Source organism: Cherax quadricarinatus, chromosome 79 (assembly GCF_038502225.1).
Source record: "Cherax quadricarinatus isolate ZL_2023a chromosome 79, ASM3850222v1, whole genome shotgun sequence".
Classification (NCBI taxonomy): Eukaryota; Metazoa; Arthropoda; class Malacostraca; order Decapoda; family Parastacidae; genus Cherax; species Cherax quadricarinatus.
In genome coordinates this window covers 17,220,867-17,248,628 of record NC_091370.1, presented here as the reverse complement: position 1 = coordinate 17,248,628, position 27,762 = coordinate 17,220,867, and the positions used below count along the sequence as shown (strand labels likewise).

Below are 27,762 nucleotides of genomic sequence, written 5' to 3'. Positions count from 1 at the left end.
TTGGCGGTGGCGTAGTTTGCCGTGGAATCTGGATTGCCTAGGGATGTCCCGATCCCTCTCCGGTATCCCGGAGTAGCTTTGGGTGTCTTTTGGGCGACGGGTGTATCTCTGGAAGCCACCTTTCGGATTCCGGGGGTGGTGGCTGAAGGAGGTATGCTTTGTGGCGGATATCCGGCCGCCCTCTCTTTTGTCCACCGAGGTAGCTCGGCAGATGTGAGGTTGCTATCCCGGATTGCTGGTTTACTGGCATGAAGGGTAGGGTATGGCACGGGTTCCATGCTGCATCTGCGCTACTAGCGGTGTCGAGTCCTCTTGGGCGCGGAGGGAGATTTCCGGCCCTTTCATTCCTCCTGGGAACTATTCCTCCCCGCTCCCCCCTTTTTTTATTCTTTTTTTTGTTTTTATTTTCTTTTCTTCTTTCTTTTTTTTTCTTAAAAACAAAAAGCAAAGGAGTAACCTAACCATGGCAGCCCTAGTCCATGAAACCACTACCCCCGGGCCCCTTCTTGATACCGCACCCCATTCTGACCCTGCCTTGTGTTTAGACCACTCTTCGGACACTCCTGATGCCCCTGTACCTCTTGCTGGTGCTGTTTCCTCACCCGCTTCAGGTACCGGGGCTTTGACTGACTCCTTCGATTTGTCTGAACTCCGCTCTCCTTTGACTATGCTTCCGGCTTCTCCCTCTACGGTACGGCAATTTTCGAATCGCCCACCCATTTCATGCCGGACCAACTCCGGTCCTACTCCTAAACGCCAACGTCAATCTCCTGATGATGCTCCGTCGTTACCTTCCCATTCTACTCGGAAACGACCGACACGTCAAGCACTCCCTCTCCACGCTCAGTTTCGGACCACACAATGGACTAAATTCTTTACTTTAAGACCAACTTCTTCTTCTGCCTACCTTTCTGACCATAGTATTGCCAAAGCGCTCCTGCGTCATGTTGGCAGAGATATTTCATTTCACGCTCTCAAGAGCGGTACGCGCATCGTCACTGTCCAGAATGCTACCCAAGCTCATGATCTTTCTCTCCTTTCGAATATCGATACTACTCCTATCACTATTGAAAAACATCTTTCTCTCAATTCTTGTAGTGGTACTGTCATTCTGCCCCATACCATAGTCCAACAGAATTTCCAGTCATGTGGCAATGACATTTTTGAACAGCTGGAACTCCAGGATCTCCCAATCCTCAAAGTAGACACTTATGTCCTTCCTGCCCGGGGGCGGAGACGTTACCCTTGCAATGTGGCTCGTTTAACTTTTGACAGCCGAGAACTCCCGTCCTCTGTATATGTCGCGGGACATCGGTTACAAGTTCGAAAGGTGATACCTACACCGCAACAATGTAGAAATTGCTGGCGTTTTGGTCACCCAGCGAAATATTGCAGATCTATGGCCGAATGCCCAGTCTGTGGTGCCGACAACCATTCTAATACATCTTGCAGTCAACCTCCATCTTGCCTTAATTGTAATGAAGCTCACCCTTCGTACTCCCGCCGTTGCCAGGTCTACTTAAATGAACGTGAAATCCGTTGCCTCAAAGAGGCAGAAGGTCTCCCTTATGCTATGGCAGTTACTCATCTCCGCCTCCAAGGGAGACTACCCCGTGTTTCTTATTCTCGTGTTTCCAAACATCCCCCCACTTCTGGGGTCCCATCTTCTGCAGCCTCCTCTGTTGTTACCCCTCCCATAGCCATTACGGCATCTAATCCTTTTGCTGTCCTTGGCTCTGACGTCCCGACTACAACTCAGTCTGTTCTCACATCTTCGCGTCCTTCCTCACAAGCCCCAGTATCGACAAGACCTCGTACGACACCTAATACCAATCGCCCCTCTACTCAGAAGTCCAAAAAATCCACATTGCTCAAATCTTCTTTGCCCCTTCCTTCCCTTCTTCCACCTCCACACGTTACCTTTCCAGTCTCTGTACCTAGTTCTTCCCCTCTCTCTGGCTCTATTACAAGTGTGGAGATTCACCCTCCTCCTCGTACTATGCCTTCCACCCCCGTCCCCTCCCAAGTTTCTCCCTCTTCTGTCACCTCCCAGGTTTCTACCTCTTCTGTCCCCCCCCACACTTCATCTCCAGTCCCTTACACTTTTCCCTCCCCCTCTACTTTGGTACAGTCCATTACTGTCCCAATCTTTACTCACCCTCCTCCTCCTATCTCCAATATGGTTTCCCATACATCTTTGAATTCAGAAACACTTGAAGCCATTTCAGAATATATTGCAGAGACTAAACCTTCAATGGACACTGATTCACTTCCTGTTCCTTCTCTTCCCTCTCCTCCATCTTCACAACCCCATTCTTCGCAACGCTCCGTTCCTTCGCTACTTGAACATCTTCCAATGCCACCACACGTTGACTTTTCTAACCCCTCTAGTCCGTAGGTGCCTTTACCTACAGATTCCTGATATTTTCTTCATCGCCAATCATGGCCTATTTACAGTGGAATATCCGCGGCCTCAGGGGTAATCGGGGTGAGCTTCAGATGTTGCTTTCCAGGTTTTCCCCTGTTGGTGCTTGCTTACAAGAACCAAAATTACACTCGGCTGTTTTCCAACCTATCTCAGGCTATAATTTATTGTATTCTTCGGATCCTTTCTCAGATGGGACCTTTAATGAAAGTGCCCTTCTTCTACGCAATGATATTCCGTACTGTCAACTATTTGTCCATACCTCGCTGCATTACACTGCAGCCCGTATCCACTTGAATAAGTGGTTTACAATATGTTCTTTATATCTCTCTCCTTCTCGAGCATTTTCTATCCCAGACTTTGCCTTTCTTGTTTCATCCTTACCACCACCACTTCTGTTACTTGGTGATTTTAATGCCCACCATTTCCTCTGGGGGGGGTCTCATTGTGACTCACGTGGCATTCAGTTGGAGGCTTTTCTTGCCTCTCACCCCCTCCATGTTTTAAATACGGGTACTCCCACCCATTTTGATCCTCGTACTCATACTCTCTCTTGCATCGATCTATCAGTCTGCTCTTCCTCCACTGCACTAGACTTCACCTGGTCTGTTCTACCAGACTTACATGACAGCGATCATTTTCCGATCATTCTTACTTCTCCTTCCTATTCACCACCTTCCCGTAGCCCTCGCTGGCAATTTGATCGGGCAAATTGGGATCTTTACTCACACCTCACTGCTTTTAGTGAGGTTCCTTCTTCATCCTCCATTGATGAGCTCCTACACATCTTCTCGACATCAGTTTATACCGCAGCTTCTCATTCTATACCCCAAACCTCAGGCAGGCATTCTCAGAAGTGCGTGCCTTGGTGGTCTCCTGCTTGTGCTCGTGCAGTACGTTTGAAACGTGCTGCATGGGGCAGGTACCGGTACAATAGAACCGCTGAGAGACTTGTTGATTTTAAGCAGAAGCGTGCGATCGCTCGCCGTGTCATCCGTGAAGCTAAACGCACTTGTTGGCGAGACTATGTTTCCACCATCACCTCTGCTTCTTCTATGAGTGCAGTCTGGAAAAAAGTGAGGAAATTGAGTGGTAAATACTCTCCTGACCCGGCTCCTGTTCTACGGGTCACTGGTGTTGATATAGCAAACCCTCTCGACGTTGCCATTGAACTTGGCACACATCTGGTCCGTATTTCCCGAGGGCTCCATCTATGCCCCTCGTTTCTTTCCTCAAAGTCTGCCAGAGAGTTAGTACCCTTGGACTTTTCTTCTCTCGGAGAAGAACAGTATAATGTGCCTTTTACACTTCAAGAACTGGAGGCAACGCTCTCAGCTTGCCGATCATCGGCAGCTGGGCCTGATGACATTCATATTCGTATGTTACAACATTTACATCGGTCAGCCCTTGTAGTCCTCTTACACCTCTTCAATCTTATTTGGGCACAAGGAGTTCTTCCCCAGCTGTGGAAATCTGCCATTGTTCTCCCTTTCCGCAAACCGGGTACTACAGGACATGATGCCTCCCACTATCGCCCCATCGCTCTTACAAGTGCAGTTTGCAAAGTGATGGAACGCCTCGTAAATCGACGTTTAATGTGGTATTTAGAGACTCACAACAGTCTCTCCGCTAGTCAATATGGCTTTCGTAAGGGTCGTTCTACCATAGACCCCTTACTATGCTTGGATACGTATGTTCGTAATGCCTTTGCGAATAATCACTCAGTTATTGCCATATTTTTTGACCTTGAGAAGGCATATGACACAACTTGGAGGTATAATATTTTGGCCCAGGCCCATTCCTTAGGCCTCCGAGGCAATCTACCATCCTTCCTTAAGAACTTTTTAACTGACAGACATTTCCGTGTTCGAGTCAATAATGTTCTTTCCCCGGACTTCGTCCAAGCTGAAGGTGTCCCTCAGGGATGTGTTCTAAGCACAACACTTTTTCTCCTTGCTATAAATGATTTGGCCTCTGTTCTTCCACCCAATATTTGGTCATCACTCTATGTTGATGACTTCGCTATTGCTTGTGCAGGCGCTGACTGTCACCTTATTGCAGTTTCTCTCCAGCATGCGGTCGACCGTGTTTCCACTTGGGCCACCACACATGGGTTTAAATTTTCAAGTACCAAAACTCACCAAATTACTTTCACTAGACGCTCTGTTATCTCCGATCATCCTTTGTATCTCTATGGCTCCCCTATCCCCGAACGTGATACAGTCAGGTTTCTAGGCCTTCTCTTTGACCGTCGGTTAACCTGGAAACCTCACATTACCTCTCTGAAGGCAACTTGTCACAGCCGGCTAAACCTTCTTAAAACCCTTGCTCATCTTTCCTGGGGAGCTGATCGTCGAACTCTGCTTCGCCTACATTCAGCCCTCGTTTTATCGAAACTCGATTATGGTGACCAGATTTATTCCGCGGCCTCTCCTGCTACTCTCTCTAGCCTTAACTCTATCCATCACCAAGGCTTACGTTTGTGCCTTGGTGCTTTTCGCTCTTCCCCTGTTGAGAGCCTCTATACAGAAGCAAATGTTCCATCCTTGTCTGATCGCCGTGATGCCCATTGCCTTCGTTACTATGTACGCTCTCACGATCTACACAATCCTTCCATTTATAGAATGGTCACCGATATTAGTAGACATTCTTTATTCGTTCGCCGCCCCTGTTTGCTCCGTCCCTTTTCTCTTCGCCTACTTTCACTCTTGTCTTCCCTTCAGTTACCACCTTTATATGTTCATGTAGCATCTCACTTTTCCCTACCCCCCTGGGAAGTTCCAGCTGTTCGGGTCTGTTCTTTCTCACTCCCTTGCTCGAAAGCTCAACTGCCTACGGTGGCTTCCCGCTCTCTTTTTCTTGATCACTTCCACTCTCATTCTCATGCCACCGCTGTGTACACAGATGGCTCTAAGTCTTCAGACGGCGTCGGATTCGCAGCAGTGTTTCCGGACAGCGTCGTACGAGGGCATTTACTATCTTCAGCTAGCATTTTTACTGCTGAACTGTATGCCATTCTTGCAGCACTTATTCGTATCGCATCTATGCCTGTGTCATCATTTGTAGTAGTCTCAGACTCCCTTAGTGCTCTACAGGCTATACGAAAATTTGATACATCTCATCCCCTAGTTCTCCGTATCCAACTTTGGCTACGCCGTATCTCTACCAAACATAAAGATATTGTTTTTTGTTGGGTCCCTGGTCATGTCGACGTACAGGGCAATGAACAGGCAGACACTGCTGCGCGGTCAGCAGTATATGACCTACCAATTTCCTATCGAGGTGTTCCATTTCTGGACTATTTTGCTGCAATAGCTACCCACCTTCGCACCCGTTGGCAACAACGTTGGTCAACTCTGCTCGGTAACAAACTTCATTCTATTAAACCGAGCATAGGTTACTGGCCGTCTTCTTGTCATCAGTGCCGAGGTTGGGAGACCACTCTCTCCCGCCTTCGCATTGGCCACACTCGTCTTACTCATGGGTATCTCATGGAGAGGCACCCTGTTCCTCTCTGTGAGCAGTGTCAAGTTCCAGTATCGATTAGCCACATTCTGTTAGACTGCCCTCTCTATCAACGAGCACGCAGAATTTACCTCCAACGTCGTCTTCGTTCTCCTACTCTCTCTTTACCTTCCCTTCTTGCTGATGGACCCTCCTTTAATCCTGACTCTCTCATTGACTTCTTGACAACGACTGATTTACTCCACAAACTCTGATGATACTTTTCGCACTCCCCTCAGCCCTTTCTGGTTCAGTCTCTTGCTGCCCTTTACCCTTTCACCATCCACTGCCCCGCTGTTATCCGTAACCTGTTGCTCATCCATCTCCCTTTTGCCACCTGATGCCCTCGCTTCCTTCCTGCCCTGCAGCGCTGTATAGTCCTTGTGGCTTAGCGCTTCTTTTTGATTATAATAATAATAATCTGAGAGAAGAAAAGTCCAAGGGTACTAACTCTCTGGCAGACTTTGAGGAAAGAAACGAGGGGCATAGATGGAGCCCCCGGGAAATATGGACCAGATGTGTGCCAAGTTCAATGGCAACGTCGAGAGGGTTTGCTACATCAACACCAGCGACCCGTAGAACAGGAGCCGGGTCAGGAGAGTATTTACCACTCAATTTCCTCACTTTTTTCCAGACTGCACTCATAGAAGAAGCAGAGGTGATGGTGGAAACATAGTCTCGCCAACAAGTGCGTTTAGCTTCACGGATGACACGGCGAGCGATCGCACGCTTCTGCTTAAAATCAAGAAGTCTCTCGGCGGTTCTATTGTACTGGTACCTGCCCCATGCAGCGCGTTTCAAACGTACTGCATGAGCACAAGCAGGAGACCACCAAGGCACGCACTTCTGAGAATGCCTGCCTGAGGTTTGGGGTATAGAATGAGAAGCTGCGGTAGAAACTGACGTCGAGAAGAGGTGTAGGAGCTCATCAATGGAGGATGAAGAAGGAACCTCACTAAAAGCAGTGAGGTGTGAGTAAAGATCCCAATTTGCCCGATCAAATTGCCAGCGAGAGCCACGGAAAAGTGGTGAATAGGAAGGAGAAGTAAGAATGATTGGAAAATGATCGCCGTCATGTAATTCCGGTAGAACAGACCAGGTGAAGTCTAGTGCAGTGGAGGAAGAGCAGACTGATAATTCGATGGAAGAGAGAGTATGAGTACGAGGATCAAAATGGGTGGGAGTACCCGTATTTAAAACATGGAGTGGGTGAGAGGCGAAAAAAGCCTCCAACTGGATGCCACGTGAGTCACAATGAGACCCCCCTCCCAGAGGAAATAGTGGGCATTAAAATCACCAAGTAACAGAAGTGGTGGTGATAAGGATGAAACAAGAAAGGCAAAGTCTGGGATAGAAAATGCTCAAGAAGGAGAGAGATATAAAGAACATACTGTAAACCACTTATTCAAGTGGATACGGGCTGCAGTGTAATGCAGCGAGGTACGGACAGATAGTTGACAGTACGGAATATCATTGCGCAGAAGAAGGGCACTTTCATTAAAGGTCCCATCTGAGAAAGGATCCGAAGAATACAATAAATTATAGCCTGAGATAGGTTGGAAAACAGCTGAGTGTAATTTTGGTTCTTGTAAGCAAGCACCAACAGGGGAAAACCTGGAAAGCAACATCTGAAGCTCACCCCGATTACCCCTGAGGCCGCGGATATTCCACTGTAAATAGGCCATGATTGGCGATGAAGAAAATACCAGGAATCCATAGGGAAAGGCACCTACGGACTAGAGGGGTTAGAAAAGTCAACGTGTGGTGGCATTGGAAGACGTTCAAGCAGCGAAGGAACCGAGCGTTGCGAAGAATAGGGTTGTGAAGATGGAGGAGAGGGAAGAGAAGGGACAGGAAGTGAATCAGCGTCCATTGAAGGTTTAGTCTCTGCAATATATTCTGAAATGGCTTCAAGTGTTTCTGAATTCAAAGATGGGAGGAGGGTGAGTAAAGATTGGGACAGTAATGGACTGTACCAAAGTAGAGGGGGAGGGAAGAGTGTAAGGGACTGGTGAAGAAGTGTGGGGGGGACAGAAGAGGCAGAAACCTGGGAGGTGGCAGAAGAGGGAGAAACTTGGGAGGAAGGCATAGTACGAGGAGGAGGGTGAATCTCCACACTTGTAATAGAGCCAGAGAGAGGGGAAGAACTAGGTACAGAGACTGGAAAGGTAAAGTGTGGAGGTGGAAGAAGGGAAGGAAGGGGCAAAGAAGATTTGAGCAATGTGGATTTTTTGGACTTCTGAGAAGTAGAGGGGTGATTGGTATTAGGTGTCGTACGAGGTCTTGTCGATACTGGGGCTTGTGAGGAAGGACGCGAAGATGTGAGAACAGACTGAGTTGTAGTCGGGACGTCAGAGCCAAGGACAGCAAAAGGATTAGATGCCGTAGTGGCTATGGGAGGGGTAACAACAGAGGAGGCTGCAGAAGATGGGACCCCAGAAGTGGGGGGATGTTTTGAAACACGAGAATAAGAAACACGGGGTAGTCTCCCTTGGAGGCGGAGATGAGTAACTGCCATAGCATAAGGGAGACCTTCTGCCTCTTTGAGGCAACGGATTTCACGTTCATTTAAGTAGACCTGGCAACGGCGGGAGTACGAAGGGTGAGCTTCATTATAATTAAGGCAAGATGGAGGTTGACTGCAAGATGTATTAGAATGGTCGTCGGCACCACAGACTGGGCATTCGGCCATAGATATGCAATATTTCGCTGGGTGACCAAAACGCCAGCAATTTCTACACTGTTGCGGTGTAGGTATCACCTATCGAACTTGTAACCGATGTCCCGCGGCATATACAGAGGACGGGAGTTCTTGGCCTGGGCCAAAATACTATACCTCCAAGTTGTGTCGTATGCCTTCTCAAGGTCAAAAAATATGGCAATAACTGAGTGGTTATTCGCAAAGGCATTACGAACATACGTATCCAAGCGTAGTAAGGGGTCTGTGGTAGAACGTCCCTTACGAAAGCCATATTGAAGAGACTGTTGTGTCTCTAAATACCACACTAAACGTCTATTTACCAGGCGTTCCATCACTTTGCAAACTGCACTGGTAAAAGCAATGGGACGATAGTGGGAGGCTTCATGTCCCGTAGTGCCTGGTTTGCGGAAAGGGAGAACAATGGCAGATTTCCACAGCTGTGGAAGAACTCCTTGTGACCAAATAAGATTGAAAAGGCGTAATAGGACTGCAAGGGCTGACTGATGTAAATAATGAAGCATACGAATATGGATGTCATCGGGCCCAGCTGCCGATGACCGGCAAGCCGAGTGTGTTGCCTCCAGTTCTTGAAGTGTAAAAGGCACATTATACTGTTCTTCTCTGAGAGAAGAAAAGTCCAAGGGTGCTAACTCTCTGGCAGACTTTGAGGAAAGAAACGAGGGGCATAGATGGAGCCCCCGAGAAATACGGACCAGATGATTGCCAATGTCATTGGCAACATCTAGTGGGTTTGCTATATCAACACCGGCAACCCGCAGAACAGGAGAATATTTACCACTCGGTTTTCATACTTTTTTCCAGACTGCACTCATAGAAGAAGCAGAGGTGATGGTGGAGACAATCTCGCCAGCAAGTGCGTTCAGCGTCACGGATGACACGGCAAGTGATCGCACGCCTCTGCTTAAAATCAAGAAGTCTCTCCGTGGTTCTATTGTACCGGTACCTGCCCCATGCAGCGAGTTTCAAACGTACTGCACAAGCAGGAGACCACCAAGGCACGCATTTCTGAGAATGCCTGCCCGAAGTTTGGGGTATAGAATGAGAAGCTGCGGTTAAAACGGAGGACGAGAAGAGGTGTAAAAGCTCATCAATGGAGGACGAAGAAGGAACCTCGCCAAAAACAGTTAGTTGTGAGTAAAGGTTCCAGTTTGCCTGATCAAATTGCCAGCGTGGGATACGAAGAGGTGGTGAATAAGAATGATTGGGAAATGATCGCTGTCATGTAAATCCGGGAGAACAGACCAGGTGAAGTCTAATGCGGCGGAGGAAGAGCAGACTGAGAGATTGATGCAAGAGAGAGCGAGAGTCTGAGGATCAAAATGGGTGCGAGTACCTGTATTTAAAACATGGAGGGGGGTGGGTGGCAAGAAAAGCCTCTAACTGAATGCCACGGGAATCACAGTGAGACCCCCCCCCCAGAGGAAATGATGGGCATTAAAATCGCCAAGTAACAGAATCGGTGGTGGTAATGACGAAACAAGAAAGGCAATATCCAGAATAGATAATGCCCGAGAAGGAGAGAGATAAAGAACAGAGCGTATACCACCTATGCAAGTGGATATGGGGTGCTGTGTTATGCAGCGAAGTACGAACAAATAGCTGATGGTACAGAATATCAGTGCGTAGAAGGGCACTTTCATTAAAGGTCCCATCAGGAAAAGGATCTGAAGAATACAATAAATTATAGCCTGAGATGGGAGAGAGAACAGCAGAGTGTAATTTTGGTTCCTGTAAGCAAACACCAACAGGGAAAAACTGGGAGAGTAACATCTGAAGCTCACCCCGATTACCCCTGAGGCCGCGTATATTCCACTGTAAATAGGCCATGATTGGCAATGATAAAGATACTTGAAATTCGCAGGTAAGGGTTCCTACGGACTAGAGGGGTTAGAAAAGTCAACATGCGGAGGCAGCGGAAAACGTTCAAGCAGCGAAGGAACGGTGCGCTGTGAAGAAAGGAGTTGCGCAGATGGAGGAGAGGAGAGAGAAGGAACAGAGGGTGGATCAGTGTCCATTGATGGTTTGGTCTCTGCAATATATTCAGAGATTGCTTCAAGTGTTTCGGAATTCAGAGACGTCGTATGGGAGACAATATTGGAGATGGTAGGGGGAGGATGAGTAAAGATTGGAACCGGAATGGACTGTACCAAGGTAAGGGAGGGGGGGGGGCGAAAGGGTGGAGGGAACTGGAGAAGAAGTGTGGAAGGGGACAGAAGAAGCAGAAACCTGGGAGGTGGCAGAAGAGGAAGAAACTTGGGAGGGAACAGGGGAGGTAGGTACAGTACGAGGAGGAGGGTGAACCTCTACACTTGTAACAGAGCCAGTGAGAGGGGAAGAACCCGGTACAGAGACAGGGAAGGTAAAATGAGGAGGTCTAAGAAGGGAAGGAGGGGTTAAACGACCTTTTTTTGACTTCTGAGAAGTAGAGGGACAATTGGAAGGTGGAGTCGTACGAGGTCTCGTCGATACTGAGGCTTGTGAGGGAGAACACGAAGAAGCGAGAACAGACTGAGGCGTTGAAGTAGGGACGTCTGAGCCTAGGACAGCAAAAGAATTAGATACAGGAGTGACTATGGAAGAGGTAACCACAGAGGAAGTTGCAGAAGATGGGACCCCAGAAGTGGGGAGACGTTTTGAAACACGAGGTAGTCTCCCTTGGAGGCGGAGATGAGAAACTGCCATGGCATAAGGGAGACCTTCTGCCTCTTTGAGGTAACGGATTTCCTGTTCATTTAAGTAGACTTGGCAATGGCGAGAGTACGAAGGGTGAGCCTCATGACAAGGCAAGAGGGAGGTCGATTGCAAGACGTATTAGAATGGTCATCGGCACCAGACTGGGCATTCGGCTATGGATCTGCAATATTTCGCTGGATGGCCAAATCACCAGCAATTTCTACACTGTTGCGGTGTAGGGATCACCTTTCGAACTTGTAACCGATGTCCTGCTACATAAACTGAGGATGGGAGTTCACTGCTGTCAAAAGTTAAACGAGCCACATTGCTAGGGTATTGTCTCCGCCCTCGAGCAGGAAGAACATAAGTGTCTACCTTGAGGATTGGGAGATCTTGGAGTTCCAGCTGTTCAAGAATGTCATTGCCACATGTTTGGAAATTTTGTTGAACTATGGTATGGGGCAGAATGATGGTACCACTACAAGAATTGAGGGAATGATGTTTTTTCAATAGTGACAGGAACAGTATCTATATGGGAAAGAAGAAAAAGATCATGAGCTTGGGTAGCATTCTGTACTGTGATGATGCGCATACCGCTCTCAAGAGCATGAAAGCAAATATCTTTGTCAAAATGGCGTAGGAGTGCCTTGCCAATACTGTGGTCGGAAAGATTAGAGGAAGTCGGTCGTAAAGTGAAGAATTTAGTCCATTGTGCAGTCTGAGACTGAGCATGGAAAGGGAGTGCAGGACGTGTCGATCTTTTCTGAGAAGAACGAGAAGGTGGAGAAGTATCATCAGCAGGTAATTGTCGTTGGCGTTTAGGTGTGGGGGCCAGAGTTGGTCCGACGTGGAATGGGCCGGCGATTTGAAAATTGCCGCACCGTAGAGGGAGAGGCCGGAAGCATAGTCAAAGGAGAGTGGAGGTCAGATAAATCAAAGGAGTCAGTCGAGACCTCAGTACCTGAAGCGGGTGAGGAAACAGCACCGGCAAGAGGTACAGAGGCATGAGGAGTGTCCAAAGACGAGGCGGGGTCAGAACGGGGTGCGGTATCAAGAAGGGGCCCGGGGGTAGCAGGTTCATGGATTGGGTTCTCCATGGTTAGGTTACTTCTTTCTTTTTGTCTTAAAGAAAATAAAAATAAAAAAAGAATGAAAAAAGGGGGGACCGGGGAGTGATAGTTCCTAGGAGGGATGAAAGGGCCAGAATTCTCCCTCCGTGCCCAAGAGGCCCTCAGCACCGTAAGTAGCGTAGATGCAGCATGGAACTCGTGCCATACCCTACCCATCATGCCAGCAATCCGGGATAGCAACCTCACATCTGCCGAGCTACCTCGGTGGACAAGAGAGGGCGGCCGGATATCTGCCACAAAGCATACCTCCTTCGGCCACCACCCCCGGAATCCGAAAGGTGGCTTCCAGAGATACACCCGTCGCCCGAAAGACACCCAAAGCCACTCTCCGGGATACTGGAGAGGGATTGGGACATCCCCAGGTGATCCAGATTCCATGGCAAACTACGCCACCGCCAAGAACCTCAACGGAATGGGATGGACCCCGGTACCCTTTCCCCTACCCAGGAACTAGCGCGCCTGTGGGAAAAATCCCGAAGGGCAAAAGGGAGGAGTGGGGAGGGGGAGGAGGAAAGGGAAAAGGGGAGGATGGGATAGGGAAGGGGGGATTGGGGGATAATTAGGTTTGGTCTGAGGAAGGAGATCGACAGGTCTAATTCCTCAGACCAAGAGCCTCTTCACCATGCCAAGGAGCTCCCCTTGAAGAGGTGAAGGTGGGTAGCAATTACAGCAAAGTAGTATGTGAATGGAACACCTCTATATGAAACTGGGAGGTCATGTACTGCTGACCACACAGCAGTGTCTGCCCGTTCGTTGCCTTGTACGTCAACACAACCAAGGACCCAACAAAAAAAAATATTTGTGCTTACTAAAGATATACTATAACCAAAGTTAGATACAAAGAACCAGGGGGTGAGGTGTATCAGATCTTCTTGTAGCTTGTGACACAGGCATAGCTGCAATACAGATAAGTGCTACAAGAATGGCATACATGTAATTCAGCTGTAAAAATGCTAGCTGAAGATAATAAACGTCCTCTTACGACATTGTCCAGAAACACTGCTGAGAATCTGATGCAGTCAGAAGACTTGAAACCATTGGTGTACACTGCGATGGCATGAGAATGAGATCAGAAGTGCTTACAAAAAAAAAAAAAAAGAGAAGCCACCATAGGCAGTTCGGCTTTCATGCATGGCAGTGGGAAAGAACAGACACAAACCACTGGAACTTTCCAAGGGGGTAGGAAAAAAGCGAGATGCTACATGAACATAGAAAGGTGGTAACTGAAGAGTAGCATCGAATGGAGTGATTTTTGGGGTAATGTTTATTTTTCATACTTTTTAGTCATTTCTCTATTTTTGATAACTTTTTCATGATTTTTAGTTATTTTCCACTATGAATAGTCTTAAATATTAGCTTCTGGCATTAGGAATTACCTGGAAATAAAGGCCTCGTATGATTCTATTATTATCTCATTTTATAATGTATATTCTGAATCAGCATAGAAAATAGTACGTCTGGTGTGGTTTTAATAAATTTGAAAATTCGGTAAAAAATGTAGTATAGGTCAGGGATTTTTTGGGGTATAGAGAGAAAAAAAACCCACATTAGTATTTTACCAAACTACTACTGTAACAATTTAATAAAGTGAAAACTAAATACAATTTCCATTTGACAGAGATCTCGTGTGGTCGCCCCAAGATCAACACAGATGGGGCAGTGGTACTGGGTCGCTCTTTCTACTACAAGGATAAGGTGGTTTACCGTTGTCCTCCAGGTCAGTCTCGCTCAAACAAAGTTTTATAACATTGTTTCAAAAACTTGCTACGACGGTTATAATTTAACCCCTTAACTGTCCAAACGTAGATCTATGTTCTTGCCTAGTGCTCTGAATATTTTGGAAAAAAAAAAATTAGAGGGCAATTTTCTGCGTAAAAAGACCAAGTTGGCGCTAGATGCTCACCTGACAGCAACATGGAGTCCTGCTGCTTGCAGAAGTGTTGCTGATAATTTTTTTTTATACGATGTTCTGATAATTACAATTTGCAGTAGGTCTTGTGATTTCACAGCCAACGTTTGTTCTGACACTAATATTAGGTACTCAGTCACAAACACACTGACAGGTGAACATTTTCACCTACTAGTGTCTAGAAATATATACAAAGTATTTACAGGTCCCAGCAATGTTTTAGACATACTGGAGTATATACGAAACTCCTAAAAGCATGGTGTAAGACGAGTGTCGCTACTTCTGACAGAGCAGCAGTGACATTTGCTGATCGTCCACTGCCTTGGCTTTTTCACCGTCACATATAAACTATCTGCTTGTCTGTCTCGGTGAGCCGCTCGTGAACTAACAGGTATTACACACGATGCAGAGTCGTCATGTCAGATTCCTGAACGAGTGAAAGTGCATATTACTTGCCAGTCATGCTTATTATGCCTTATGTCTACAAGCACTGTATAGCACTTTGTCTAGATTCTTTTTTGAGTTATCCTAGGTAATTTACACTGTATAATTATTTTTGTGTACCTGTGAAACAGATAGGTAGAGAGAGAGCCAGCCAGCCAAACACTTATTACACATGTTCCAGAATTCTCTTTACTTAGGGCATAGGTTATAGGACATTCTGACACTCCCAGTGGTATCAAAATTGAAAGGATGTTGCACATTGGTTATTATCGAGGTTTTTGATATATCCTCGCCTACTTGTGGCCAAATCCATCTCAAAACCACTTAACTCGGGGTCAACATCACTTTCCTCTAAAAAGGGAAGTGTTAATAAGATATGATGACAGTGACTTCATGGCGTTTGCCACACTACTTGCTCTAGCTGGCACTCGATTAAACTGGTGCTCCCACAGGGTACTAATACTGTGCACACCGAGTGTTTAGACCCATTCTATACTGACCAGGCCAATCATCCCAAATTTGGAGGCAGGAAAAATAAGACTTGCATCTACGTTTGGACAGTTAAAAAGTAGGACCCATATGGGTTTTGTACTAATATACAGTAATTATAAAATGCCTAAATTTAAATTACCTAAAATTATTTTAATGGTGGAGCACAAAATCCATAGCAGTCATACAATGCCTGGGGAAATCAAGAGATAGTAAGTTCAATCTGAGGACATAGAGGATATGTTAAGTTCCTTTGATGAGCTCACCTGTATGAAAGCACCCTTAAGGAAAAATTACCTAAGAATTAAGCTTTATTTTAACCCTTTCACTGTCCAGACCCCCAAAATTAAAAGTGCTCATAATTAAAAAAAAGAAATTGCAATAGTAGAGAATCTTTCTGAAGGTAATGGCACCAAAAATACAAAACTTAGAATTATGCAGGTGGAAAGTTAGCAGTCTGGGCACAATTTATACTTTGGCTTTTTTGCTGTCCATGGGGAAATGGAGAAGAATCCTTCCTCAACCCTTTCAGTATTGAGACCCCTGATCCTTAACATGATGCATCGAAAAAAAAAAAAAAAATGAAATGATAATCTTTTCCCGATGTAAATGACACCAATAGTACAAAATTTGATGGAAAACTTACGCTCTCGCAAAGTTAGCCATCTCTGTGATAGTTATGCATCGGAGATTTCGCCTAATCTGAGCCCTATTTTCGGCCAATTCCGTTGTTTCAATCTGCTAAAATCATAGCTATTTCACTAGAACTCCATTTGTTCTATTAACTGAGTATGAAACTGCCCATTTACCAATTTCAGCTACCCAATAAAGTGGTCAAATTGGCAATTTCACAAATTTAAAAAAGGGTACAGAATAAACAAAGCAGACATTCCTGGCACTAAAATAACATTTTCTCTGTTCATTTGTCATGTCTCCAGGCCCCTCTTATATTAGTCTTGCTTTCCATTTTAAATTTTTATACCCCCAAAAAATAGATTTACTGTTATGCAGACTACTGCATTATTATAATAATTGTATAAATAATGTCAACCCATTCGTGACTGCGTATTAGACTGGCCAGTTGGACACGGATAGCGACGTCATTTGTTTACTGTTGAACATTTTCGCTATTTTGAGCTCAATTCCAAGTACTTTTCATCGTGACATTAATCACAATCATCTCCATTCTATCAAATGAGACCAAGAAAACGAGAATGTAGCCATATGAAAATACACCACAAAGTTGCTGTTTTAAACCAAAAACATGGTCAGTGTTTTTTCTCGTTATACACTGCATACTGCAGGATTTTTTATATGGCACATGCAGACCCATTCTTTCATATGTAGGCCTACCAGCTCTCAAGCCGTAATATTATGGGACCGACACTGAAAGGGTTAAGCCACGAGCGTCATAAGAGGTGACTAAAATGCCGGGAGCAAAGGGGATAGTAACCCCCTTCTGTATAAATTTCTAAAAGAAAAACTTTCACTTCTTTTTTGGGTCACTGCCTCAGTGAGACACAGATGTTTATATAAAAAAAAGGGAGTTTCCTCACATTTTTAGTGATTGTTGGAACTACTTTTACCATATTAATTTCTATAAAAAAAATAATTGGTCTCAAAGGTTTTCAATCACATCATATGTACTCTGACATACTGATAACTAAAATGAATCTAGTTATTAATACAAGTAATTTTGGCAAAGAGGAATTTTTTTAACTAAGGAAAAGCTTTAATTATATATTGTGATTTTTTCACATTTGTATCAAGTCTCAACTTACAAAACTAATAATCCTCGCTTTTCAAATGTTTGAATAAAAAAAAAACAGTTTCTAAAAGCCCTTCGCCACTACAATACCTTGCAGAGTATGTGTACACACTTTTTATATTAAATACATGGCAATTAGTTTATTTAGCATCACTTACCTCACCCTACACTGTCAACCAATTAATCACCCTTTGCAGGCCAAGTAGCCAATGGATCAGCAGTGTTGACATGTCTGCCAGATGGATCATGGTCAGGGATACCAGCCTGTGTTGGCCATTGTGGGCGTCGCTGTCTGAACGGAGGAGTCTGTCTTACCAGTAATATCTGTACCTGCCCCCCGGGATATGTCGGCGACCACTGTCAACATGGTGAAGTTTTTCTTAGCATTAATGGCAGATATTTTTGTTTTGTATGGATTCTGAGCCTGTTAGTGTCACTGAAGCATAAATTTCTGCATAGTATAAAGACAATAAGTCACTCTTTCATTCCATTTCATTGTTTAATTGGTAATTAATATTTCAGCAACTTTATCTTCCCATCAGAAAAAAAATTAAGTCAGCAGTTCAGAATTTTACTTAAAATTATTTTTTCTCTATTTTATTTAAGCTAGAAAAATTACTATATTGAAATTATGACATTATTTATGAAAGGTTGTTTAGGCTCAATTCTTCATAAACTAAACAATTAGGGGCTACATATTATTATTATTATAATAAAAAAGAAGCGCTAAGCCACAAGGGCTATACAGCGCTGCAGGGCAGGAAGGAAGCGAGGGCATCAGGTGGCAAAAGGGAGGTGGATGAGTAATAGGTTACGGATAACAGCGGTGCAGTGGATGGTGAAAGGGTAAAGGGCAGCAAGAGACTGAACTAGAAAGGGCTGAGGGGAGTGCGTAAGGTATCATCATCAGAGTTTGTGGAGTAAATCAGTCGTTATCAAGAAGTCAATGAGAGAGTCAGTATTAAAGGAGGGTCCATCAGTAAGAAGGGAAGGTAAAGAGAGAGTAGTAGAACGAAGACGGCGTTGGAGGTAAATTCTGAGTGCTCGTTGATATAGAGGGCAGTCTAACAGAATGTGGCTAATCGTGAGTAAGACGAGTGTGGCCAATGCGAAGACGGGAGAGAGTGGTCTCCCAACCACGGCACTGATGACAAGAAGACGGCCAGTAACCTATGCTCGGTTTAATAGAATGAAGTTTGTTACCAAGCAGACTTGACCAACGTTGTTGCCAACGGGCGTGAAGGTGGGTAGCTATTGCAGCAAAATAGTCCACGCCTATAGGAAATTGGTAGGTCATGTACTGCTGACCGCGCAGCAGTGTCTGCCTGTTCATTGCCCTGTACGTCGACATGACCAGGAACCCAACAAAAAATAATATCTTTATGCTTCGTAGAGATACGTCGTAGCCAAAGTTGGATACGGAGAACTAGGGGGCGAGATGTATCAAATTTTCGTATAGCCTGTAGAGCACTAAGGGGGTCTAAGACTACCACAAACGGTGACATAGGCATAGATGCGATACGAATAAGTGCTGCAAGAATGGCACACAGTTCAGCAGTAAAAATGCTAGCCGAAGATAATAAATGCCCCCGCACGACGCCGTCTGAAGACTTAGAGCCATCTGTGTACACAGTGGTGGCATGAGAATGGGAGTGGAAGTGATCAAGAAGCCACTGTAGGCAGTTGAGCTTTCGAGCAAGGGAGTGAGAAAGAACAGACACGAACAGCTGGAACTTCCCAGGGGGGTAGGGAAAAGTGAGATGCTACATGAACATATAAAGGTGGTAACTGAAGGGAAGACAAGAGTGAATGTAGGCCAAGAGAAAAGGGACGGAGCAAATGGGCGGCGAACAAATAAAGAATGTCTACTAATATCGGTGACCATTCTATAAATGGAAGGATTGTGGAGATCATGAGAGCGTACATAGTAGTGAAGGCAATGGGCATCACGGCGATCAGACAAGGATGGAACATTCGCTTCTGCATAGAGGCTCTCAACAGGGGAAGAGCGAAAAGCACCAAGGCACAAACGTAATCCTTGGTGATGGATAGAGTCAAGGCTAGAGAGAGTAGCAGGAGAGGCCGCGGAATAAATCTGGTCACCATAATCGAGTTTCGATAAAACGAGGGTTGAATGTAGGCGAAGCAGAGTTCGACGATCAGCTCCCCAGGAAAGATGAGCAAGGGTTTTAAGAAGGTTTAGCCGGCTGTGACAAGTTGCCTTCAGAGAGGTAATGTGAGGTTTCCAGGATAACCTACGGTCAAAGAGAAGGCCTAGAAACCTGACTATCACGTTCGGGGATACGAGAGCCATAGAGATACAAAGGATGATCGGAGATGACAAGTGTGTCTAGTGAAAGTAATTCGGCGAGTTTTGGTACTTGAAAATTTAAACCCATGCATGGTGGCCCAAGTGGAAACACGGTCGACCGCATGCTGGAGAGAAACTGCAATGAGATGACAGTCAGCGCCTGCACAAGCAATAGCGAAGTCATCAACATAGTGATGACCAAATATTGGGTGGAAGAACAGAGGTGAAATCATTTATAGCAAGGAGAAAAAGTGTTGTGCTTAGAACACATCCCTGAGGGACACCTTCAGCTTGGACGAAGTCCGGGGAAAGAACATTATTGACTCGAACACGGAAATGTCTGTTAGTTAAAAAGTTCTTAAGGAAGGATGGTAGCGTGCCTCTGAGGCCTAAGGAGTGGGCCTGGGCCAAAATATTATACCTCCAAGTTGTGTCATATGCCTTCTCAAAGTCAAAAAATATGGCAATAACTGAGTGATTATTCGCAAAAGCATTACGAACATACGTATCCAAGCGTAGTAAGGGGTCTATGGTAGAACGACCCTTACGAAAGCCATATTGACTTGCGGAGAGACTGTTGTGTCTCTCTAAATACCACATTAAACGTCGACTTACGAGACGTTCCATCACTTTGCAAACTGCCCTAGTAAGAGCGATGGGACGATAGTGGGAGGCATCATGTCCTGTAGTACCCGGTTTATGGAAAGGGAGAACAATGGCAGATTTCCACAGCTGGGGAAGAACTCCTTGTGCCCAAATAAGATTGAAGAGGTGTAAGAGGACTACAAGGGCTGACCGATGTAAATGTTGTAACATATGAATATGAATGTCGTCAGGCCCAGCTGCCAATGATCGGCAAGCTGAGAGCGTTGCCTCTAGTTCTTGAAGTGTAAACGGCACATTATACTGTTCTTCTCTGAGAGAAGAAAAGTCCAAGGGTACTAACACTCTGGCAGACTGAGGAAAGAAACGAGGGGCATAGATGGAGGCCCCGGGAAATACGGACCAGATATGTGCCAAGTTCAATGGCAACGTCGAGAGGGTTTGCTACATCAACACCAGCGACCCATAGAACAGGAGCCGGGTCAGGAGAGTATTTACCAGTCAATTTAATCACTTTTTTACAGACTGCACTCATAGAAGAAGCAGAGGTGATGGTGGAAACAGTCTCGCCAACAAGTGCTTTTAGCTTCACGGATGACACGGCGAGCGATCGCACGCTTCTGCTTAAAATCAAGAAGTCTCTCAGCGGTTCTATTGTACCGGTACCTGCCCCATGCAGCACGTTTCAAACGTACTGCACGAGCACAAGCAGGAGACCACCAAGGCACGCACTTCTGAGAATGCCTGCCTGAGGTTTGGGGTATAGAATGAGAAGCTGTGGTAGAAACTGACGTCGAAAAGAGGTGTAGGAGCTCATCAATGGAGGATGAAGAAGGAACCTCACTAAAAGCAGTGAGGTGTGAGTAAAGATCCCAATTTGCCCGATCAAATTGCCAGCGAGGGCTACGGAAAGGTGGTGAATAGGAAGGAGAAGTAAGAATGATCGGAAAATGATCGCTGTCATGTAAGTCTGGTAGAACAGACCAGGTGAAGTCTAGTGCAGTGGAGGAAGAGCAGACTGATAAATCGATGCAAGAGAGAGTATGAGTACGAGGATCAAAATGGGTGGGAGTACCCGTATTTAAAACATGGAGGGGGTGAGAGGCGAGAAAAGCGTCCAACTGGATGCCACCTGAGTCACAATGAGACCCCCCCCCCCCCGGAGGAAATGGTGGGCGTTAAAATCACCAAGTAACAGAAGTGGTGGTGGTGGTAAGGATGAAACAAGAAAGGCAAAGTCTGGGATAGAAAATGCTCAAGAAGGAGAGAGATATAAAGAACATATTGTAAACCACTTATTCAAGTGGATACGGGCTGCAGTGTAGTTGACAGTATGTACTGGCGACATGACCAGGGACCCAACAAAAAACAATATCTTTATGTTTGGTAGAGATACGGCGTAGCCAAAGTTGGATACGGAGAACTAGGGGATGAGATGTATCAAATTTTCGTATAGCCTGTAGAGCACTAAGGGAGTCTGAGACTACTACAAATGATGACACAGGCATAGATGCGATACGAATAAGTGCTGCAAGAATGGCATACAGTTCAGCAGTAAAAATGCTAGCTGAAGATAGTAAATGCCCTCGTACGACGCTGTCCGGAAACACTGCTGCGAATCCAACGCCGTCTGAAGACTTAGAGCCATCTGTGTACACAGCGGTGGCATGAGAATGGGAGTGGAAGTGATCAAGAAAAAGAGAGCGGGAAGCCACCGTAGGCAGTTGAGCTTTCGAGCAAGGTAGTGAGAAAGAACAGACCCGAACAGCTGGAACTTCCCAGGGGGGTAGGGAAAAGTGAGATGCTACATGAACATATAAAGGTGGTAACTGAAGGGAAGACAAGAGTGAATGTAGGCGAAGAGAAAAGGGACGGAGCAAACAGGGGCGGCGAACGAATAAAGAATGTCTACTAATATCGGTGACCATTCTATAAATGGAAGGATTGTGTAGATCGTGAGAGCGTACATAGTAACGAAGGCAATGGGCATCACGGCGATCAGACAAGGATGGAACATTTGCTTCTGTATAGAGGCTCTCAACAGGGGAAGAGCGAAAAGCACCAAGGCACAAACGTAAGCCTTGGTGATGGATAGAGTTAAGGCTAGAGAGAGTAGCAGGAGAGGCCGCGGAATAAATCTGGTCACCATAATCGAGTTTCGATAAAACGAGGGCTGAATGTAGGCGAAGCAGAGTTCGACGATCAGCTCCCCAGGAAAGATGAGCAAGGGTTTTAAGAAGGTTTAGCCGGCTGTGACAAGTTGCCTTCAGAGAGGTAATGTGAGGTTTCCAGGTTAACCGACGGTCAAAGAGAAGGCCTAGAAACCTGACTGTATCACGTTCGGGGATACGGGAGCCATAGAGATACAAAGGATGATCGGAGATAACAGAGCGTCTAGTGAAAGTAATTTGGTGAGTTTTGGTACTTGAAAATTTAAACCCATGTGTGGTGGCCCAAGTGGAAACACGGTCGACCGCATGCTGGAGAGAAACTGCAATAAGGTGACAGTCAGCGCCTGCACAAGCAATAGCGAAGTCATCAACATAGAGTGATGACCAAATATTGGGTGGAAGAACAGAGGCCAAATCATTTATAGCAAGGAGAAAAAGTGTTGTGCTTAGAACACATCCCTGAGGGACACCTTCAGCTTGGACGAAGTCCGGGGAAAGAACATTATTGACTCGAACACGGAAATGTCTGTCAGTTAAAAAGTTCTTAAGGAAGGATGGTAGATTGCCTCGGAGGCCTAAGGAATGGGCCTGGGCCAAAATATTATACCTCCAAGTTGTGTCATATGCCTTCTCAAGGTCAAAAAATATGGCAATAACTGAGTGATTATTCGCAAAGGCATTACGAACATACGTATCCAAGCGTAGTAAGGGGTCTATGGTAGAACGACCCTTACGAAAGCCATATTGACTAGCGGAGAGACTGTTGTGAGTCTCTAAATACCACATTAAACGTCGATTTACGAGGCGTTCCATCACTTTGCAAACTGCACTTGTAAGAGCGATGGGGCGATAATGGGAGGCATCATGTCCTGTAGTACCCGGTTTGCGGAAAGGGAGAACAATGGCAGATTTCCACAGCTGGGGAAGAACTCCTTGTGCCCAAATAAGATTGAAGAGGTGTAAGAGGACTACAAGGGCTGACCGATGTAAATGTTGTAACATACGAATATGAATGTCATCAGGCCCAGCTGCCGATGATCGGCAAGCTGAGAGCGTTGCCTCCAGTTCTTGAAGTGTAAAAGGCACATTATACTGTTCTTCTCCGAGAGAAGAAAAGTCCAAGGGTACTAACTCTCTGGCAGACTTTGAGGAAAGAAACGAGGGGCATAGATGGAGCCCTCGGGAAATACGGACCAGATGTGTGCCAAGTTCAATGGCAACGTCGAGAGGGTTTGCTATATCAACACCAGTGACCCGTAGAACAGGAGCCGGGTCAGGAGAGTATTTACCACTCAATTTCCTCACTTTTTTCCAGACTGCACTCATAGAAGAAGCAGAGGTGATGGTGGAAACATAGTCTCGCCAACAAGTGCGTTTAGCTTCACGGATGACACGGCGAGCGATCGCACGCTTCTGCTTAAAATCAACAAGTCTCCCAGCGGTTCTATTGTACCGGTACCTGCCCCATGCAGCACGTTTCAAACGTACTGCACGAGCACAAGCAGGAGACCACCAAGGCACGCACTTCTGAGAATGCCTGCCTGAGGTTTGGGGTATAGAATGAGAAGCTGCGGTATAAACTGATGTCGAGAAGATGTGTAGGAGCTCATCAATGGAGGATGAAGAAGGAACCTCACTAAAAGCAGTGAGGTGTGAGTAAAGATCCCAATTTGCCCGATCAAATTGCCAGCGAGGGCTACGGAAAGGTGGTGAATAGGAAGGAGAAGTAAGAATGATCGGAAAATGATCGCTGTCATGTAAGTCTGGTAGAACAGACCAGGTGAAGTCTAGTGCAGTGGAGGAAGAGCAGACTGATAGATCGATGCAAGAGAGAGTATGAGTACGAGGATCAAAATGGGTGGGAGTACCCGTATTTAAAACATGGAGGGGGTGAGAGGCAAGAAAAGCCTCCAACTGAATGCCACGTGAGTCACAATGAGACCCCCCCCAGAGGAAATGGTGGGCATTAAAATCACCAAGTAACAGAAGTGGTGGTGGTAAGGATGAAACAAGAAAGGCAAAGTCTGGGATAGAAAATGCTCGAGAAGGAGAGAGATATAAAGAACATATTGTAAACCACTTATTCAAGTGGATACGGGCTGCAGTGTAATGCAGCGAGGTATGGACAAATAGTTGACAGTACGGAATATCATTGCGTAGAAGAAGGGCACTTTCATTAAAGGTCCCATCTGAGAAAGGATCCGAAGAATACAATAAATTATAGCCTGAGATAGGTTGGAAAACAGCCGAGTGTAATTTTGGTTCTTGTAAGCAAGCACCAACAGGGGAAAACCTGGAAAGCAACATCTGAAGCTCACCCCGATTACCCCTGAGGCCGCGGATATTCCACTGTAAATAGGCCATGATTGGCGATGAAGAAAATATCAGGAATCTGTAGGTAAAGGCACCTACGGACTAGAGGGGTTAGAAAAGTCAACGTGTGGTGGCATTGGAAGATGTTCAAGTAGCGAAGGAACGGAGCGTTGCGAAGAATGGGGTTGTGAAGATGGAGGAGAGGGAAGAGAAGGAACAGGAAGTGAATCAGTGTCCATTGAAGGTTTAGTCTCTGCAATATATTCTGAAATGGCTTCAAGTGTTTCTGAATTCAAAGATGTATGGGAAACCATATTGGAGATAGGAGGAGGAGGGTGAGTAAAGATTGGGACAGTAATGGACTGTACCAAAGTAGAGGGGGAGGGAAAAGTGTAAGGGACTGGAGATGAAGTGTGGGGGGGGACAGAAGAGGTAGAAACCTGGGAGGTGACAGAAGAGGGAGACACTTGGGAGGGGACGGGGGTGGAAGGCATAGTACGAGGAGGAGGGTGAATCTCCACACTTGTAATAGAGCCAGAGAGAGGGGAAGAACTAGGTACAGAGACTGGGAAGGTAACGTGTGGAGGTGGAAGAAGGGAAGGAAGGGGCAAAGAAGATTTGAGCAATGTGGATTTTTTGGACTTCTGAGTAGAGGGGCGATTGGTATTAGGTGTCGTACGAGGTCTTGTCGATACTGGGGCTTGTGAGGAAGGACGCGAAGATGTGAGAACAGACTGAGTTGTAGTCGGGACGTCAGAGCCAAGGACAGCAAAAGGATTAGATGCCGTAGTGGCTATGGGAGGGGTAACAACAGAGGAGGCTGCAGAAGATGGGACCCCAGAAGTGGGGGGACGTTTGGAAACACGAGAATAAGAAACACGGGGTAGTCTCCCTTGGAGGCGGAGATGAGTAACTGCCATAGCATAAGGGAGACCTTCTGCCTCTTTGAGGCAACGGATTTCACGTTCATTTAAGTAGACCTGGCAACGGCGGGAGTACGAAGGGTGAGCTTCATTACAATTAAGGCAAGATGGAGGTTGACTGCAAGATGTATTAGAATGGTTGTCGGCACCACAGACTGGGCATTCGGCCATAGATCTGCAATATTTCGCTGGGTGACCAAAACGCCAGCAATTTCTACATTGTTGCGGTGTAGGTATCACCTTTCGAACTTGTAACCGATGTCCCGCGACATATACAGAGGACGGGAGTTCTCGGCTGTCAAAAGTTAAACGAGCCACATTGCAAGGGTAACGTCTCCGCCCCCGGGCAGGAAGGACATAAGTGTCTACTTTGAGGATTGGGAGATCCTGGAGTTCCAGCTGTTCAAAAATGTCATTGCCACATGACTGGAAATTCTGTTGGACTATGGTATGGGGCAGAATGACAGTACCACTACAAGAATTGAGAGAAAGATGTTTTTCAATAGTGATAGGAGTAGTATCGATATTCGAAAGGAGAGAAAGATCATGAGCTTGGGTAGCATTCTGGACAGTGACGATGCGTGTACCGCTCTTGAGAGCGTGAAATGAAATATCTCTGCCAACATGACGCAGGAGCGCTTTGGCAATACTATGGTCAGAAAGGTAGGCAGAAGAAGAAGTTGGTCTTAAAGTAAAGAATTTAGTCCATTGTGTGGTCCGAAACTGAGCGTGGAGAGGGAGTGCTTGACGTGTCGGTCGTTTCCGAGTAGAATGGGAAGGTAACGACGGAGCATCATCAGGAGATTGACGTTGGCGTTTAGGAGTAGGACCGGAGTTGGTCCGGCAGGAAATGGGTGGGCGATTCGAAAATTGCCGTACCGTAGAGGGAGAAGCCGGAAGCATAGTCAAAGGAGAGCGGAGTTCAGACAAATCGAAGGAGTCAGTCGAAGCCCCGGTACCTGAAGCGGGTGAGGAAACAGCACCAGCAAGAGGTACAGGGGCATCAGGAGTGTCCGAAGAGTGGTCTAAACACAAGGCAGGGTCAGAATGGGGTGCGGTATCAAGAAGGGGCCCGGGGGTAGTGGTTTCATGGACTAGGGCTGCCATGGTTAGGTTACTCCTTTGCTTTTTGTTTTTAAGAAAAAAAAAGAAAGAAGAAAAGAAAATAAAAATAAAAAAAAGAATAAAAAAAGGGGGGAGCGGGGAGGAATAGTTCCCAGGAGGAATGAAAGGGCCGGAAATCCCCCTCCGCGCCCAAGAGGACTCGACACCGCTAGTAGCGCAGATGCAGCATGGAACCCGTGCCATACCCTACCCTTCATGCCAGTAAACCAGCAATCTGGGATAGCAACCTCACATCTGCCGAGCTACCTCGGTGGACAAAAGAGAGGGCGGCCGGATATCCGCCACAAAGCATACCTCCTTCAGCCACCACCCCCGGAATCCGAAAGGTGGCTTCCAGAGATACACCCGTCGCCCAAAAGACACCCAAAGCCACTCCGGGATACCGGAGAGGGATCGGGACATCCCTAGGCAATCCAGATTCCACGGCAAACTACGCCACCGCCAAGAAACCTCAACGGAATGGGATGGACCCCGGTGTCCTTTCCCCTACCTAGGAACTAGCGCGCCTGTGGGAGAAATCACGAAGGCTAAAAAGAGGAAGGGCAAAAGGGAGGGGTGAGGAGGAGGAGGAGGAATGGAAAAAGGGGAGGATGGGGAGGATGGGATAGGGGAGGGGAGAATGGGGGGTAATTAGGTTCGGTCTGAGGAAGAAGACCGACAGGGCTAATTCCTCAGACCAAGAGCCTCTTCACCACGCCAAGGAGCCCCCCTTGAAGAGGATTGAGAGAAAGATGTTTTTCAATAGTGATAGGAGTAGTATCGATATTCGAAAGGAGAGAAAGATCATGAGCTTGGGTAGCATTCTGTACAGTGACGATGCGCGTACCGCTCGAGAGCATGAAATGAAATATCTCTACCAACATGACGCAGGAGCGCTTTGCCAATACTATGGTCAGAAAGGTAGGCAGAAGAAGTCGGTCTTAAAGTAAAGAATTTAGTCCATTGTGTGGTCCGAAACTGAGCGTGGAGAGGGAGTGCTTGACGTGTCGGTCTTTTCCGAGTAGAATGGGAAGGTAACGAAGGAGCATCATCAGGAGATTGACGTTGGCGTTTAGGAGTAGGACCGGAGTTGGTCCGGCATGAAATGGGTGGGCGATTTGAAAATTGCCGTACCGTAGAGGGAGAAGCCAGAAGCATAGTCAAAGGAGAGCGGAGTTCAGACAAATCGAAGGAGTCAGTCGAAGCCCCTGTACCTGAAGCGGGTGAGGAAACAGCACCAGCAAGAGGTACAGGGGCATCAGGAGTGTCCGAA

The 27,762-nt window shown here is 46.3% G+C and overlaps 2 protein-coding genes across 3 annotated transcripts in view; one reads left to right on the top strand and one right to left on the bottom strand.

Annotated features, from left to right (window-relative positions):
• LOC128702718 (sushi, von Willebrand factor type A, EGF and pentraxin domain-containing protein 1) overlaps window positions 1-27,762 on the top strand; it is a 156,814-nt gene that overhangs the window by 121,550 nt on the left and 7,502 nt on the right. For both annotated transcript variants that reach the window (XM_070101987.1, XM_070101986.1), the window contains exons 47-48: window positions 14,073-14,171; window positions 17,262-17,432. In XM_070101987.1, coding sequence (XP_069958088.1) covers window positions 14,073-14,171; window positions 17,262-17,432 — 270 coding nt within the window. The remainder of the gene's footprint in view (window positions 1-14,072; window positions 14,172-17,261; window positions 17,433-27,762) is intronic.
• On the bottom strand, window positions 20,038-26,621 carry LOC138855063 (uncharacterized). The gene is made up of 2 exons (XM_070101988.1): window positions 25,443-26,621; window positions 20,038-21,316 (listed from the first exon to the last, which is right to left on the bottom strand). The coding sequence occupies exons 1-2, from the start codon at window positions 26,490-26,492 to the stop codon at window positions 21,278-21,280; spliced, it is 1,089 nt and encodes a 362-aa protein (XP_069958089.1). The 5' UTR covers window positions 26,493-26,621; the 3' UTR covers window positions 20,038-21,277.